The 17,880-nt window shown below is 41.0% G+C and overlaps 1 protein-coding gene across 21 annotated transcripts in view; it reads right to left on the bottom strand.

Annotated features, from left to right (window-relative positions):
• The window catches only part of TENM3 (teneurin transmembrane protein 3), a 1,226,612-nt gene that overhangs the window by 420,564 nt on the left and 788,168 nt on the right, over positions 1 to 17,880 (bottom strand). For 16 of the 21 annotated variants that reach the window (XM_074951193.1, XM_074951194.1, XM_074951199.1 and 13 more), the window contains one exon: positions 17,085 to 17,363. The exons of the other annotated variants lie outside the window; for them this stretch is intronic. In XM_074951193.1, coding sequence (XP_074807294.1) covers positions 17,085 to 17,363 — 279 coding nt within the window. The remainder of the gene's footprint in view (positions 1 to 17,084; positions 17,364 to 17,880) is intronic. 21 annotated transcript variants of the gene reach the window in all.

The following is a 17,880-nucleotide window of genomic DNA, read 5'->3' as shown; positions in this document are numbered from 1 at the left end:
CATTTGTTGAACCTCCTGCAAAAGGCCTGAGGACTGGAACCATGAGCTCGTACATATGCAGAGGCCATGAATCTCGCTGCCAAATCCGCTGCATCCAGGGCCGCCTGAAGGGAAGCCTTCATTATAGACTTTCCTTCCTCCACCAAGAAGGAGATCTCCAGCCTGGCCTCTTGCAGAATCGAATCCTTAAACTTCAACCTGGACCCCACATGCTGAAGTCATATCTGCTCAAGAACGCCTGTTGATTAGTGATCCTGAGCTCTAATCAAGTAGACCTTTCTACTAAACAGGTCCAGCTTTTTTAAGTCCTTTACCTGGGGGTCGCCCCCTGAGAATGCTATTGATTTTGTTCATTGGCAGCAGAGACCACCAGGGATCCTGCTGCAGGGGATAAGTATACAGGAACTCATAGGGGTTACTCTCGATGGGCCCTCTCTTTGGTCACGATGTCATCAAAACTATGGGAGGATTCCTTTACTATCTCCACTTGTATGCCCAAATTTTGAGCCACCCTTTTCAGCAACTTCTGGTGGGCCTTGTAGTTGTCATGGGAAGGCAACATGCCTGCTCCGGCTGAGGGCACCACTCCTCACCTTCTGCACCGACTGGATCTTGCAGTGCCAGCTCCTTGTACTCAAGAGCCCGGAGAGGGCTCTGCCCGAAAGGGCGGCAGAGTCCTTCTTGCAGAGGCCATCGAATAGGAGTGCTCGATGGGGGTAAAACGCCCATGGATTCCAAAAAGGCCACTGCATGGGTACAAGCCAGTGACCAGAAGGCCAAGGACCTGATGGCATTCCCCAGCTCAGGTTCATCACCAGGTAGCACCGACTTGAGGAGTGTCAGGATTGACTCCTGGGACAGGAGGAATACCACCTCACCTCCGACTCTGAAGTTGAAGAGGCTCTGCCTGGCAACCACGATGGAGCGCTTCCCAATGGTACGGGAGTGGGGAAGTCAGGACATGGCAATATGGCTGGATTCCCTTTGGCTAGATGGCCCTGGTACCGAACAGTAACTGGTGGCCACATACTCCCTTCAGCCCGCTGGCACTGACGCCACCGACTCTTGTACTGCCAGTGACACCAGCACAGACAGTGAGAGCAGGTCCCTGGCAGCAGCGAAATCCTCTGGCATGGATTGCATCGTAATAGCACCAGCAGCATGCAGATCTTCCATTGCTGATGGTTTGTCCAGTCCAGACTCAACGGTGCCCATGCAGGGGCTGGAGACAATGGCATTAACTGCTGAGCTGCTGGAGCCAAGGAGTGGCCTGACACAGGTTACACTCTGCTCTGGTGTCCGTGCTTGGTAATTCTTGGAGTCAGGAAACATCCTCTCTCGGCCAGCAGCTTCTTCTCCCTCTTTGTCAGGACCAGGAATGGTGAATGGTGTCGTGCCTCCCAGAGAATGGGAGGAGCACCCCTCACCAAGATTGAGGTGTTCAGTGCAGAGTTTCCCGGTCCTTCTTGGTATGGGGCTGGAAGTGTGCAAATTTTACAATGGCCTCCAATGTGACCCTCACCCAAGCACTTAAGGCAACTGGAGTGCAGGTCGCTCAGGGGCATAGCCTTGTTGCAAGCGGCACAAGGCTTGAAGCCCAGCAACCAAGGCATGCCTTGGTACCAGGAGCAGATGAGACTCTGCTAAAATTTGGAGAAACTAACTAAACTAACAGCTAAGACTTAACTCCTAACAACAATTACACTGAGAACTATATACAAATAACAGAGAGATAAAGTCCTCTGAGAAACTTGCAAGGGGAAAGAGAACAGTTTCAGTGACCGTCATGGATGGCAAGAAGGAACTGAGGGGGTGTGGGGTTGGCCAGATCCTTTATACCAGCACTATGGGCACATGGCATGAGAAGGCACCAGAGCCAACCCAACAGATACCACCAAGGGAAAAATTTCCGATGACTGTGCATGGGGCGCGCACACACCTACTTGGAAATGGACATGTGCAATCACTTGAAGAACAACTGTGAATTTTCACTGTGCATGATATTTCTTACAAAATATTATTTAGGCGGTGAAATTCTTCACAACTAATCCCAAGCAGATGAGAAACTACAAAAAAAGTTAAGTCAGAGAAATAATAGTGATGATAAAATTCTCTCTCTGGAAAGTCTTGTACCACTTTTTCATGAATGTTACTTTTCTTGGTTTGATGTTAATAGAGACCATAGCGCAGGGGTGGGCAAACTTTTTGGCCTGAGTGCCCCATCTGGGTATGGAAATTGTATGGCGGCCCATGAATGCTCATGAAATTGGGGGTGAGGTGCGAGGTCTAGGGGTGCGAGGGCTAGGGGTGCGGGCTCTGGGGTGGGGCCAGAAATAATGAGTTCAGGGTGCGGGAGGAGGCTCCGGGCTGGGGCAGGGGTTGGGGGGTGAGGACTCCGGCTGGGGGTGCGGGCTCTGGAGTGCAGGAGGGTGGGACCAAGGGGTTCAGAGGGCGGGAAGGGGCTCAGGGCTAGGGCAGGGGGTTAGGGCGCTGGAGGGAGGCAGAGGGGCAGGCTCTGGGCAGCGCTTATCTCAAGCAGCTCCTGGAAGCAGCGGCACATCCGCCCTCCGGCTCCTATGTGGCGGCACGGCCAGGCAGCTCTGCGCACTGCCCCATCCAGCTCCCATTGGCCATGGTTGCCAGCCAATGGGAGCTGCAGGGGTGGCGCCTGGGGCGGGGACAGTGTGCAGAGCCCCCTGGCTGCCCCATGCGCAGGAGCTGGAGTGGGGACATGCTGCTGCTTCCGGGAGCCATGCAGAGCCATGGCACATGTGGAGCGGGGCAAGCCCTGGACCCCGAGGGCCGGATTAAAATGTCTGAGGGCCGGATGTTGCCCCTGGCCCATAGTTTACCTACCACTGCCATAGTGGGTGTGGAGAATGCTTCTAGTTGGCAAACTGCCTGAGTACCTGAGACTGATGCAAAGAGGTAGTTTAATACTTCTTGCAATTCAACAGCCACTGCGTTGCCTGCACTGAATTACAGCTCCATCACAGCCATACCAACAGATGGAAAGATGCTGAGCGATATCCCACTAGACAATCTGGGAGTCAGAGACCTGAAAAATGGGCAAAGAAAGCTACCAGTTGTGACTCTCCCTGCCTCAATCCAAACCACTGTTTTTTCTGTTTTCTGGCACAGCAGTGTTCCGATTCCAGTAAGAATGTTGTTAGAGTCCATTTTCATAAGACTCTAGTGTCTTCTATACTGAGTTACAGGGAATTAATCAGAATCCCTACCAGAAACTAACCAAACCAATTCCCCAATATGAGCAGTTGAGGCTACTTGTACAGCATGGGAACAGTCTTCAGGAGCTGCAAACACCACATCTGTAATGCTCACAATATATGCCATCTCAGCATAGAAAGCAGCAAACTTGAAACACTGGTTCCCAGTAAGTAGTGCATTACCTTCCCTCTAAACTTGGTAAGAATGCCCTCAAATCCAGTTTCTTTGAAAATACTCTGAACACATTATAATTGGGTGATGTATCTGAGAAACAAATTCAGTGCTCAGTAATTTTATCTCCTAATGCAAAAATATTGAACCATTTGAGGAGCTATAGATGCTACAATGGTAATGCTAGAGCTTTATGTACCGTTCACTCCACTAATGTGACCTGCTTCAAGTTAATTTGGTTGTCATCTAAAGTTTTTAATGAATACAACCCTGACATTTTTAAATGCTGAATGCCTTAGTCTACAGAAGGTATTTCACTTCATCTCCAGCCTTTGAAGCAGAAAAAAAGCCTCTCAGACAAATTGAAAGTAAAACATGTTTAATTTTTTTGAGAGACATAATTCTGTTTATTGACTGGATAAACTAGTCTTCATTTAGCACCAATAGGCAGAAACAAAATTACAGAGAAAATGCAGATAATTTATGTTTCTATATATAGTTCTAAACAAAAAAAATATTTATTTATTTACCAGGTCCCATAAGAAATATTAGTACTAAGCTGACAAAGAAACTGGCTTTAAAGGTCAAGGAAGAGTTGAATGATCTTCTCCCCTTTCCTCTTTTTTAAGCACCATTTTTGGGGATATGCTAGTTTGAGGAGAAATATTTTTTCACCATTTTAATATTGACAATAGTGGAGGGAGGTATCGGATGTCCCTTCCACATATCTCTGCCCTTTCCCCCATTCTTTTTATGTATCACTCCTCATTCTCTCAATTTTTCTTCTCTCCATTATTCTCCGAGCTTCTTTTCTAAGGGCTGATATACATTTAAGGAGTTACACTACTGCAACTAAACCATTTTAAATTGACGTAGTTACACCGGTGCAAACCCCTAGTATAAAGACTGACTTAAACCTGACCTGTATTGATTTAAGTCAGTAAATTACTGAACTAAACAAAAACAGTTTAAGTGAGGTTTAAATGAGTTTAGGTGCCCATATTTTGGGGGGTTGCAGCAATGTAACTAGATTAATTTTAGATCAGTGCAACTTTTTTCTAATGTAGACTAGCCCTAGCTTCTCCTCTGTCAGCATCACTCACTACCCCTCTCCTTTTACTTTCTCTCTCCCACCCCTTCTTTCACTATACCGTCAATGTATTAAGGTTGGAATGTGTTTGCTTCACCTTCTCAGGCCTGAGCATGAAGCCTCCTAGAAAACACTTTTCTCCCAAACAATGTTGATAAAGTAGAGAAGATACAAATACCCTTATATTAGCTCATATACATCATTAAACTAAATTCCTCCAAAAGACTGAACATGGCAGAGATTAATGGTATTTATGGAATTCAACATTTTATTGCCCTCCCAATTTTATAAGCTTGATTATATGACTGCTTCTAGTATACTGATTTTAGATGCTACAATTTGAGCTCATCATAACTACTCCACCTTTAGTGGCCTACAGACAGTGTGAACTGTATAACACAAAATATCATTACATACCAATACTTCCTACATGCTACACAATACTTATCTCTTGAAGAATTATATATCACTACTTTTTTGAAGTTTAGACATCAAAGATTAGCTATTATATTTTACTCTTCTACGTTATTGTTCTAGCACAATTTGCCATGTTCTGCACAAAGCCTCCCAAAATGAAACTGAGTGACAACCCCCAAATCATACAGTCCAAATTGGCTAAGGACAGAAACAAAGTGAATTAGTGATCAAACATCCATTGGTTTGATAGAAATGCTTTGACACCATTTTCAAAGCTAATGGTATGCCATTACTCTCCTTATTATGCAGGATTTGCCCCATGGACTCATACAGAACAGGCAGGAATGCTATTCAGGCTGGTCTGATGCCGCTCAGCTTGAGGATGTTCATATGTAATCTTAGGCAGCCCTGACACCATATTTCTTGCACCTGTAAGTGGTTAAGGTGGGCACCACAGCTTGTTCCTGATGTGTCGGTGTTAAGTGCCACAGTCAGCAACCTCTAGCAGGTAAGCGTCAACTTTTGGAGTTGATCACACATCTCTGAACTCTATCAACTATAATGGTGTGAAGGACAATTTCTTGTAGTTCACAAGGACCTGCCTCTGATCAGGTAATCATCCAGTTTCAAGTAGACATGGATTCTCACTTTTCTTAAATGTGCTGTTACAATTGGCAATCTCTTCTCAGCCCATTCCACACTGGAAATTACTGCGGCACAAAGCCTTACCTGGGTCAAGCGGTCCCTGATAATATGAGGCGAGCAAAACCTGAGTGTACCAGAAGTTGACAGGATGTCAGATAACTTGTAGGATTCCTCTTATATCAATGTCATCTCTTTCTCTAGCATAATGGTGATCCATACAAGGAGTCATCAGGTACCAGTACCAGTGCTGAGGATATTGCATCATCAGGGGATTTAGACCAGAGGTCCATAGGCAGCAACAGTGGGGTACTGATATTGCTCTACCCCTGGATCCAGTTCCTTCCAACAGAATACTCTAGTGTAGGCCTTCTAGTCAGAGACACTGAAAGAAAGAGTGACCTCTTCCTCAGTGCGGTGGAGACTGGCTTCTCAGTGCCTAAAATGGTGGATACCAGTAATCCCAACAGTGCCATGGTGACATACCATATGACTAATTAGTTAATTGGGTATCACTCAGTCCAGTGCCAGTCCTGACAAGGACCATTTCTTCTCACCATTATGCCCCGATGACAGTGAAAAGAACGGACTTCTTCTAGGGGTGACACCAACACGTATGGTCTCAGTACCAGGGGTTCTAGCCATCACTATTCTGATCAGGGCAATATAATATAATCAGTGGTCTAAAATCAAGGTAATCAAAAGAGTTCTGAAGAAAGTCAGAAAGTTTGTAGAAGGGTTAGGCAAAGCTAAGAACTAAAAAGACAGACATTTGCCAGGTTCCATTTTGTCGCCACAGGTGGTCAGAGGGAGGGTCATGGCACCACACCCTTTATGCCCTAGTCAAGTGTGTTCCCAGAAAGAACAGCATTATAAATAAGATTCATCTGGTAAATGCTTAGTCTGTGCACAATATATACTCTTGAGCATCACTTTTTGGATTATTTCATTTTTATGTTATTATATTCTATGAATTTTAGTAATCTTTATTTGATATAAAATTATAGTACACAGCCTAGGTTTCAAAACACTCACTTTTGTGCATACAGGTAAAGGTCTTCACTATGTGTATATACCTACACGACATATAGATTAGATATATAGATTAAAAAAAAAAAGCAGAGATGCTTCACTGCCCATTCAGACCTTGATACTGCAAGCTCTTCCATGTGGGTGGACACCTGCATTGAGCTTCACTGACTTCAAGTAGTGTGTAATACTGTTATTGGGAGTACAGACAATCCAACGCACTCTTAAGTTTAGGTGGTTTTGAGGCTATTTATACCTTCAAAGAAAATTAATTTAAAAAAATTAACAAAAATAATTTACTTTAAATTTAGGAGTTTAAGGGGGGAGTGTTTGAGGGAAACCATTTCTTACCTGGTAGGCTGTGATTCCAATTAAAAGGAAAAAAGGGGAGGTTTGCCAGAAACAGATGGTATCCCACTTCTTAGGGCTAACATATGTATGCTGCTGTAAATAGAGAAGACAAGGCAGGAAAGGTTTTTTTGCAAGCAAGGAACAGAGATTAAAGAGCCTGCAAAGCAGCAAAACTAGTTGCTTTCTCTGAGGCCACAAAAAGAGTATTTCAGCTTCCAAGTTTTTTCATGGGTTGAGATAGGAAAGGAGATGGGAAGAGAGGAGCTGGCAGGAAGGCCACCAATGTAATCTATCATGACACTGTTTCAGAGCTTTCCAATACATTTTGCAGAGGAAGAAAACAATGGCTCTTACCCAAGACCCTACAAAATTCCTGACACCTTAGTGAATAATGCTGCAGTGTGGCGTTTAGGTGAGTCCATTAATAATGATGGCATCAGTGAAGGAAGGGGGAAGATCACCGCAAGATGTGTGGGAAGACGATATGTAAACAGCAGAAGTTCACAAGCTCAGTTGACAGCTATGACCATCTGCTGATAACTTGGAGACAGCAGGCTGAATGACAGAGAGATATACTGAAACTGGCTTGAAAGCATCAGGATGACAAGCAGGAATGGCAGCGTAGTCAAGCTTGCAGGTATAATAAATCTTTTCAGTATTGAGAGCTGATTAGTATTCTCATGCCACTATGAAAGGGGAGATTTATGGGGCAGAGGGAGGAGTTGGGTAATGTTAAGGGTGCATGTGGGAAAAGCTATCTGTTGATAGTATAAGACAACGGGAAAAGAAAGCCAGTCATTTGCTGATTTGTCTTCTCAGAGAAATCATCATTAGGTGACATTCAGGATAATGTTTTTAATAAGCAGTAGTCATTCCCACAATTCTAGGACCGCAATGACTTGGGCTTTCAGTTTGCTCCCATATCTGGTATAGGTGGGGAATATGACATGACAGGGCAGGACTTTCCTTGTTCAGGGGAATCTGCTACATACAATTAATTAAATAGGGGAGTCTGGTCTCACCATTTGTGTGGGGTCTGCCTATCATGTTACAGGTCTGGTAATAAGTAGATGTATCTGTTGGAGTTTTGGGACTGTAGCTAGAAATACTGTTCTGCATTGCTCATTTTGCTTTCTAATAAAGACAAGACCTTTTTTCACAATACAATATTATTTCAGTCTTTCTTTTTGCAACAGGTACAAACTATCAGTTCCTCTACTTAACAGCTACCAGTTTCTGAAACATTTTTATGGAATTCTTTTGGATATTTATACTAAACATCCAGATATTAAATTTAACTGACGCAGAGAAAACAAACAAAGTTGGTCACATCTCCCAGCTTCATAGAGCTGGCCTCTAGGAAATACAAAGCCTATGGCTGTGGGGCGTGCTCAGTTTTGCCAGAGCGAACTTCAGTTTTCAATTAAAAAGAGAAGGGAAATGAGAGAGAAAGTGTTATAACCTTAAAAATTCAAACCGACTTGAAGTTTTGAAGTATGTCCTTGAATTTTCTCCTCAACATTTCCCCCTACCCACCCCAGCATTCATTTGAATTCTGTAGGGAAAAAGAGGTTGCAGGCCTGCTGATTTTTTGAGAGGACCCAAATATCACTCTATAGCTGTAAAATGGGAATAACCACCATGTAACACTTAAAAATAACACATCACATATTAATACTAACCAGTGGTGCAAGTAGATTTTAACTCTTACTGGTACAGTACCAACCCCAACCCGCCCCCCAAAATGTTCCATGACTAGAGCCGTGCACGGATACAAATTTATACCTTCAGATGCGGATATCTGCGGACAGAAATTGGTATCCACTGAACCACAGGGCTCTCCTGGGAATCACAGTGGTGAAAGGAGTAGAATGTGGGGACGCCGCTCCCAGAAGCCAGCACCCCACGCTGGCAGCTCCTCGGGCGCAGCTGTACCGCCCCCCAGCTCTATCCTCTGTTGGGGCTGTACAGACCCCAGACAGTAGACGCAGCTGCATGGAAGGACTGGGGGCAGTGCAGCCACGCCAGAGGAGCTGCTGGCACGGGACACTGGCTCCTGGGAGCAGCAGCCTCATGTTCTGCTCCTTTTGCCACTGCAGTTCCCGGGAGAGCGCTGCGGTTCTGAAAATATATTTTTCCAGTATCGTGTACTGGCAATAAATATCTTAATGGTACAGCGTACCTGACGGTACTGGCTTACTTGCACCACTGATACTAACCAAAAGGACTCAACAGTACAATAGCATCGTAGCCTCCCCACACTTTAAAAGCCTATGTGGCTCAATTAGCCTTCCATCATGCCCTAGGGTCAACAAACTGCAGCTTTGGTGGACAAATGGCAGGAATCGATCGCAGAGTTGAGGGCCCTTAATTGAGAACAGCCTGTGCCTACTTCCTAATAATGTAAATCTAGGGGCTGTTAGCACACACATCTAATCTGATATCAACCGCCTCAAGCTGTCAGGACCCAACTGTACTGAGTTTTATACACTAAAAGCCTCCTTGCACTACACTGAAAGCAAATAAAAAGCAAGAACATCCAGTAAAAGAATAGGTGAAATACGTTCTTTGTAGCTAAAGTGGCTAAGCAAGTGAGCTGCAGAACTCCCCACTGTCTGCAGTTTCTGAGTGCTCCCTACACAATGCATTGCAATCATGGGATCAGAAAGTCAGAGGCAGGACTGACTGTGGCAAAGTCTATATCGAAGAGAATTTGGTACTATTGTCTAACCAAACCCTGATAGCAAAAAGCTATTTCAGTCACTGAAGTCATGTGGGACTATAGGAGAATTCAGGAATCCAGAAGAGTTAAAGATATAATGAACCATCATAACAGGCACACCTTTGTCATCTACTGTCAATATTGGGGACAGGCATCAACCCTGCCACCTTCTCCAAGTGCTTCTCTTTGCCTATTAGCATTGTTTCCATCTTGTGTCATCTGAGCCTCAACAAAAATTTGCTCTCATACAGGCTCCAATTTCTGGCCATTGGGAAGGTAAAAGACTAACATTAAGATATAGTTTCTTGAACAGGGGCCTTGAGAGATGCCAGGCTTCGTTGCTTTTGTGTAGAGGCTAACAAGCTCCACAAAAGAATCCCATACCTTCTGCTGTAGATTTTGCTATCATAAGGATCAGGGTCTAATTTACAGGTCCCTAGCATATTCAGATCACATCAAAGGAATTGTCTGAAACGCAGCAAGAAAAGTTGGGTTAGGCTTATTCCTCCTGACTTGGTTCTAACAACCACAAATGTGGACAGTCCAGTCTGAATTTAGTCAATCCTATTTCCAGACTATACAGAAAACTCCTCACAACAAGAAATATTCAGTTCCATTTCAGAGCAACCAAAGCCCAGGTTCACCAGGCTATCTACCATTGTTCATTGGGACCTCAGACACAATAATGATATTCAACTTTTATACAGTGCTTTTCATCCATAAATGTCAAAGAACTTTACAAAGGTAGGTAAATATCATTATCTACATTTTGCAGATAGGAAAACCAAGACATGGTAAAGTGAAGTAACTTGTCCAATATCACACAATAGATCAGTGGTAGAGCCAGGAACAGAATCCAAGTCTCCTGATTATAGTGGAGAAGAAGAAGGTTTTCTCAGTCTCCTGTTCAGCCATTACATAAGACTTTAAATGTAGTTTCCATAATTAGCTCATGTGCAATAATCACTACCAGCACTGAATCTGGGTCTTCAACATGCCATGTGAATGCCCTAACCACCAGGTTATATTGGCGGTTCTAGGGTGGGTCTCCTGCTCTACAGATTACACTATTGCTCCTTTTCAGTCCCAACTCCTGCACGATTACTTTTGTAACTGTATAAACTAATCCTTTTTATATAAGAGGTTAATTAACCTTTTGAAAGCTTCAAAGTGCTTCACAGAATCACAAACTACTCTATGCACTTAGCACCTAATTAAGGCCAATTGAAAATGTCAATAGAAAGATGCTGGCTGGCTTCAGTGGGGTTTGGATCAGCCTTTTGATCACCTCTCCTTATCCAGGACTCAAATACAGCCACCCATGGGCAGATATGAGAACCTAACAGTTAACTGTATACAGCAACACTGCACAACAATTTAAGAGAAGAATGGGACACACTCAATGGAAACTATGGAAGACATTGAGGCATGCAGAAGTAGAGCTGGGTGGGAAACAGTTGTCCTTTCAAAAAGAAAAGTTGTTTCAATCTGAAAAAATGGGGCATTTCTAATGGGGCATTCCAACAATTAAAAAAAAAAATCACAATTTTTTCAGAACAGGAAACTCAACATCAACCTTTTCACACAAACAATTCTGGTTTTGCCAAACCAGTATTTTCTGACAAAAAACATTTCAAAGAATTCCTGACCAGCTGCATTCAGAATGTAATTACTCAACTTGGAATTTGGCCTGGACAGTAGGGCTGATGCTTATGGTCATTCCTGATACTCAGGCTGGAAATGGCAGGTTAATTGATAAGTTTGAAAAATTATTTGATTACCTTTCAGGATCACACTACCAAAGAGTGATTGTGACTATAATCTCTTATTTTAAAATCAGAATCTGATTGCACATTGCTAGTTAATAAAACCTGATATTTAACAAAGGATGGATATAAACTTGTGTAACAGCATCTCTCTTTTTTTAACCAAACATTCCATTATTTAGATTACACACACACACACAAGATGGTGTCTGGATATCAAATATTAGTTTTGTTAGCAAATAAAAGCAATGTTTCTGTCAACTTCGGGATATAAAATTTCTCCAAAGTTCTTAAATATCTCTCAAATGACAACAACAAAAATAAAGTCCCAGAGCTCTGACAGATTTTTTTCCTTTCTATTCCAGTGATAATTACATCAATAAGCCTGATTCAGCAGATTTGTTGCTCTCCAATTCATTAATTAAAACAATTTTACTGCTACCACTGTGATTTTTCAAGGACATCAAAAACACATTCAGAATCAAAACAGCACACATCATCAGTTTTGATATGTGCACAGCATGCTTTGCTTTCATTGCAACCCCACAATTAAAGGGACATTTACAACTTACACAAAAATGGGATATCAGGGTTTTTTTTAAAAGATTTCTTTGTTTGTAGGACACATTTTGTTCAGTGGACTTGAGAAGCAAATTTTTTGTAGTTTACTTCAGTCAAAAAGAGAAAATATGCCAAAAGTTCTCGGGAAGTGATGATTAGAAGAATGCATCTAAATGTAAATGCTAATATTACAGTAACTTTCATAGCAAAAGTCCTACAGCCTCTATTTCTCAACCTGTAGTATAGAATGATTCCAGTTAAATACTACTTTGGTGTGACCCATTTTACAATAAAACGTGCAATAATATAGTTCAGTCTCAAGTCAGTCTTGAAAACGTTCATTAAAGAATAGGAAAAAACATGCAGATATAAAATGATGTGTATAGAAGCAATACAATTCGTTTATTAGGCTGTTTTCTGCAAGGCAGCACTTTGATTCTGAATCAGTAAGGACCAGCAGGTTACCTTGGGCACTTTTGTAATCATCTGAGAATACACAGTATTATATGTAAATAAAAAAAAATAGTATTCAAAAAACAGTAAATGCCAGACACAGTGACATTTGAGAAGACCTCATAAATAAGTAAGAAGATTAAATTCAGAGCTATTTTGTTGTTATATAACAGAATCTTATTAGAATTAGAGTTGCACTGAATAAGATTATATTTCATATAATATTTATGGGTTAACACTAAGAAAGTGAAAAAACAGGCATTTTGCTTACTCTGTTGCAGAGGTTCAAAAAGGAATTTGAAAAGGATATTGTTAAGATGGATAGACCTAAAACTGATCTGTCACCCTATAGCAGGTATTTATGCCATGCTCCTTCCATCATGTTATGCGTACACCACAGAGATCAAATAACAAGCAGCTCCTGGACCTAGAGTGTGTCCCCTTCTGCTAGTGTATGTTGTAAATTTAGGCTATGGTTTGGTTAATTATATTTATTTTATTTTCTATTTGGGAAAGGAGAATCACAAAGATTGGTTTTGGAGTTAATCCTGGATATGATAAAATCCATAATCTCTCTTCCCACAGCTCTAAAATAATATTTTCCAATTTTAAACTGGTGCTCTAGTAGTTTAAAAAGCACACTAACAAAACAAAAATCACTAACACCCCTCCAAAAGAAGGGCTGCAACAATTTCAAAGATGCAGCTACTAGAACAGGCAAACCGTACACATATGTCATTGACCTAGGCATGTACATAACGTGAAGGAATGCACGCATGTATGTTGTGCTGGCTCCATTCCTATGAACCATCTGGAGAATGAAACTGTAAAGAGCAAAGAATGTGTTCATTTCCATCACACTTTTGGCTCCAAAAGCTCCTGCAGGGGGAGCAGAGGAACAGCATGACATGAATATGCATACTCACTATATCCCAACCAACTCCTCATTCTGTACTTGTTGGTAGGTTTCCCAGATTAGTGGATGTGATTTTAAGGCTCAATCCTTCTTCCGGTGGGCTGACATAATCAATCTAGTGGAATTTCTTGCTAAAAGTCACATGTGGAACTGAAATGAGAACCTTCTATCAAGAAGAAAGAAAATACCTTTCTTTGGCTTTATTCATTTAACAATCACCTACGACAATGAACCTCTTCCATTGTGCTTGGAAAGCAATTAAAAGGTTTCCTGAAAAATGCTGATGTCTATATGGTATGCTACCTGTTTACTTAAAATTCTGCAATTTAATCCTTTAACAGCATTGTTTTGTGACTAAAGCTCTTAATCCTTCCAATATTAAGCATGAATTAGTGTGGCATTAGTGGGGTCTTAGAAATAGGTATATTGCTAACACCCTGATAAGTCAAAAATAAGGTCTGCAGGGAATTACTTATTCCATTGTGCAAACAGCTTGTAACATTTAAATGATCTTCTAATGGGATTGGGTAGTTGAGTAATATAACACCAGGCTGGGTAAGGCTCTGGTTTTGGTACTATTTTTAGCTGGTAGAGGCTAGAGGCACCATCCTTGGAGAAGTGTAGCTAGGGGACAACCACGACAGTCTCCAAGATGCAGTGTGCACAACTAAGTTAAAAAAATGGGGTGGGAAGGAAACGGCAGCTGAGAATGAAAACCAAGCTCTGATTCCCAGCTTTTTAAGGGGAAAGCCACCAAGTACATATTGCGCATACACACTTTGCACACTTAAGCCCGAGTCTGCAAACCTTTTCTATGGGTCACAGTGCTTACGATCACAAATGGTCCCAATGACTTCAGTGTGGCCTACTTATGACAGTAAGTCAATGGGACTATTTATGACAGTGAACACAATGCCTAGCAGTAAGCACTTTCAGGACTGGACCCATAGTTATGATTGTGAAAGAGGGGAATATATGTCATGATGTTTTAGAGCTCTTGCTTTTTAACACATTGAAAATCAAATTCTTTCTCCTAATCTGGTTTGCAAGTGCATATTTGGGATACAAATGTGTCTGTTTGTAAAACAAAATTATTAGAGAGACAAGGTGGGTGACATAGTATTCTGCTCACCAACAAAGTTGGTCCGATAAAAGATACTACCTCACCCACTTTGTCTCTCTAATATCCTGGGACTGACACAGCTACAGCAATACTACATAAAAAACCCAACATTTGGAATTCAGTCAGGATCTTTTAACCACCACCACAGGGATAGCAAAGAGGACTGAAATCTGTAGGACATGCTCATAATTTTAGTTTACATTAGGGAGCCACATCACATTTATTTGTCACATTTCAACATTTTACTAGGACGGCTATTAATTGGCAGGCATAAATCACAGAATCGCTAGATTTACACTCAAAGCCAGATACTCCAGATTTGCCACAAAAGAAAAACCAACGTGTGTCATGACAGGAATTACTTCCCCCTTATTTTAAGCTATATTTACATTTTATATTTTACCATGAACATTTAACATATTGATTCCCTGTATTTTAAAAAAATGCACTTCAATATGAATCTTCCACATTTGGTGGAAACAAAGTGTCAAAGAAGATAAACTCTCACAACTTGCATTGTCTCTCCTCTTAAATGGAGACCTGTAAGATGGTCTACATGAAATATGTTTTGAAACCTAATGGGACATTCAGGCCATCAAAATTTCATTAGCCTCACAGCAGTTCTAGTGTCTTCTTAAGTTGGACTGTTGGCCTCCCTCTCAATAAATAAATCAACTGTAATCCTTTTTAGTAACTAAACTCTTTTTTGAAGCAGTATCTAAAACATCAGAGAGTCTGCTTGCATAATTTTACCAGTGCTGAATAATATGTTTTCCCAATTTATTCACAGTTATTTCACGCATTAAAAATAAAACACAATTCCAATTTTAAATTCATGAATGGAGCCAGAGAAGAGTACAAACCACTTATAAATATTGGCAGGGTATAACCAGATTTTATTTGTTTAAGAATTTATAAATGGCAGAAATACAAGATTTATAAAAATAATATCCTGAAATATAACACTGCTGAAGTAGTCATCTCTGACTAAATAAAGGCCTGGCTACCTAGAAGTTTTACGGTGTTTTCTAAAGTTTGTAAAACCTAGGCTCTGGCAAACCACTAAGGAGGAGTGAGCTCCAGCATGGGCCCTTCTAAATAGGGAGATCAGTAGGTTGACTCACCATTGGTTCCAGATAATTTAGTACCGAGAGCCAACAGGAGCAGCCCAACAGATCTAAACTTCCATGATGGCAGATACATAAGGGAATAAGTACAACCCTCAAAGAAAATCTCCTTTCCCCAATTTGAGATGTGAAATCTTCCCCACAAAGAACAGCTTACTCTCCAGGTTTGATACATCAAAAGTCCAACACACAGAGAGTAGTATTCCATTTGAGACCTCCATACTTCAGAGGCACTCACTTCCCTCCCCTCAATGTTCTTGTTTAACAGGAAAGAACAAGAAAGCGTTCCTTGGCTTCCTCTAATGTATCATATATTTTCTTCCACATACAGGAGCCTGACAATCCTCATTTAAACCACAAATCACAAGGGAAAAAATATCTGGTATGAATAAAAACAAAATACTGATTTGATTTCCTCTTTACAACATTAAGGGTACTCCTGTAAATAGTTACAATAAAAACATACTATGGCTTTTAGTTTAAAATCAAGACCAACTATTTTTTGCAAAAGGTCGAGGACACTGAGATATACAAAACTGCTTATTACCACAGTGAGACACAGTTTTAACTGAGCAAACAGCAATAAAATTGCCTCTTCTATTTCACAGCTGAGCCAACAAGGTTAGTAAATTAATAAAACAAACATCCAGTCAAATAACTACCTCCCTAGTTTGCATTTTACTCAATACTTTCACCCACTTCATCTATTTTTTCTCTTTATGTTTCTTATATATGGTCATTTATGGAATAAAGACAGCATACTGCAATTTTGGTTATATTAAAAATCCTATGAAAATATTATAACAAAGTTATTACAAGAAAGCTAAAAGGGACATGTCTTCTAATATCTGGTGCACTTTAACTATTAACACCATTTCAGGTTCTGCTAAACCACCCAAAAGTAGGGTAAGATTATTTTTAAAATTGCTGTTTAGGTTTTTGTGGATTTTAATTGCACAGTAATCCAGTCCCCAAGGCACATCAAAGGCCAAACTCCCCTCTTTACCATGATTTCAATTGCTCTCATCAACTTGTAAGTTTAAAGCATGATCAAATTTGTTCTTCAATCACTTGAGCCCTGTTAATACACTATTCTGTGTGCTCATTCATCCATTCTAAGATTCTGCAACTTCTTTGAGATGTCTTCAAGAGGAATTTACAAATACATCTTTGATTGCAAGCTGGCCTTGGGGATAAACTTTATAACCACTTGCTTCACTATTCCACAGAGGATAACAGGTGACATGGTCTGAGATAAGTTAAAACTAAATTCTTTTTTCTGTGCAATTAAATTCTTCAAAATTATAGCTAAAACATCACATGCACCACTTGCATAATATAATTGACTGATGCTGAATATTGATTTTTCCTGGAAAAAAATACATTATTCTAGGTCATTCCTTGAATTTCATTGTATTTAAAAATATCACGTCAACCAAAACAGAAAATAAAGTGTTGAATTATATACTTATACACATAAGAACTTACCATTCTCACTGTCGGACTTGTTTTCGTGTTCAGTATCAGTCAGAGTGAGGGCTGAGTTGGAACGGCTTGATAGACAGGAACTGCGCCCTGATTTGACCCCCCTGCCCCAAAGTCTCATGGCATGCTCTGGAGACATCACTCCTTCATTTTCAGTATCAGCATCTGACCCTGCACTGATAGAGTAACCTCTGTGGGGGAGCCCCATTTCCGCACAAAATGTCAGTCCTCGACGAGTTGCTGGTTCACAAACTCCTAACTGCCTTAGGGTAAAATTCTGTCCTGATTAAGGGAAAAAAAGAACAAAAAGTGAGAAATGTTTTAAAAACCTATAAATAAACACTCTTTAAGTGTACAAGTTCCTCAGGTATCACACAAGGTGTTTTGTTAAAGCTCCACGTGTTCTGATCTAGTGAATTCTTTTTCTTTCACACACTGCGGTGCCCCTTTTCAGTCTGTGGCTTAGCACTGCTTTGTCAAATGCTTAAGCACATCAGAAGTGTTCTAAGGTAAGAAAGAAATAGAACACGACCTGCAAACTAAGAAAGGCCAATTCAGCACATAAAAAGGATTAAATATAAATGACAGACTTTTTTGCTTGACCAAAGTGTAAAAGCAATAACAACAAGTACTTGTTGGGATTATTTTTTTCTGTCCTGGATAGAGTCCTAAACAACAGGATACTGTCCCATCCAGATGTCACCTGTCATGGCAAAAGGAAAGACTTCCCTCAAGAATAAAATAGTGTTCATTAAATGGAAATAGGGGCTCAGTTGGTCTTTATTAAATCTTCTGACTT

The sequence above is a fragment of the Natator depressus genome, chromosome 4 (genome assembly GCF_965152275.1).
Source record: "Natator depressus isolate rNatDep1 chromosome 4, rNatDep2.hap1, whole genome shotgun sequence".
Classification (NCBI taxonomy): domain Eukaryota; kingdom Metazoa; phylum Chordata; order Testudines; family Cheloniidae; genus Natator; species Natator depressus.
Note: the sequence above shows the minus strand (reverse complement) of the source record. Positions and strands in the feature narration are given on the sequence as shown.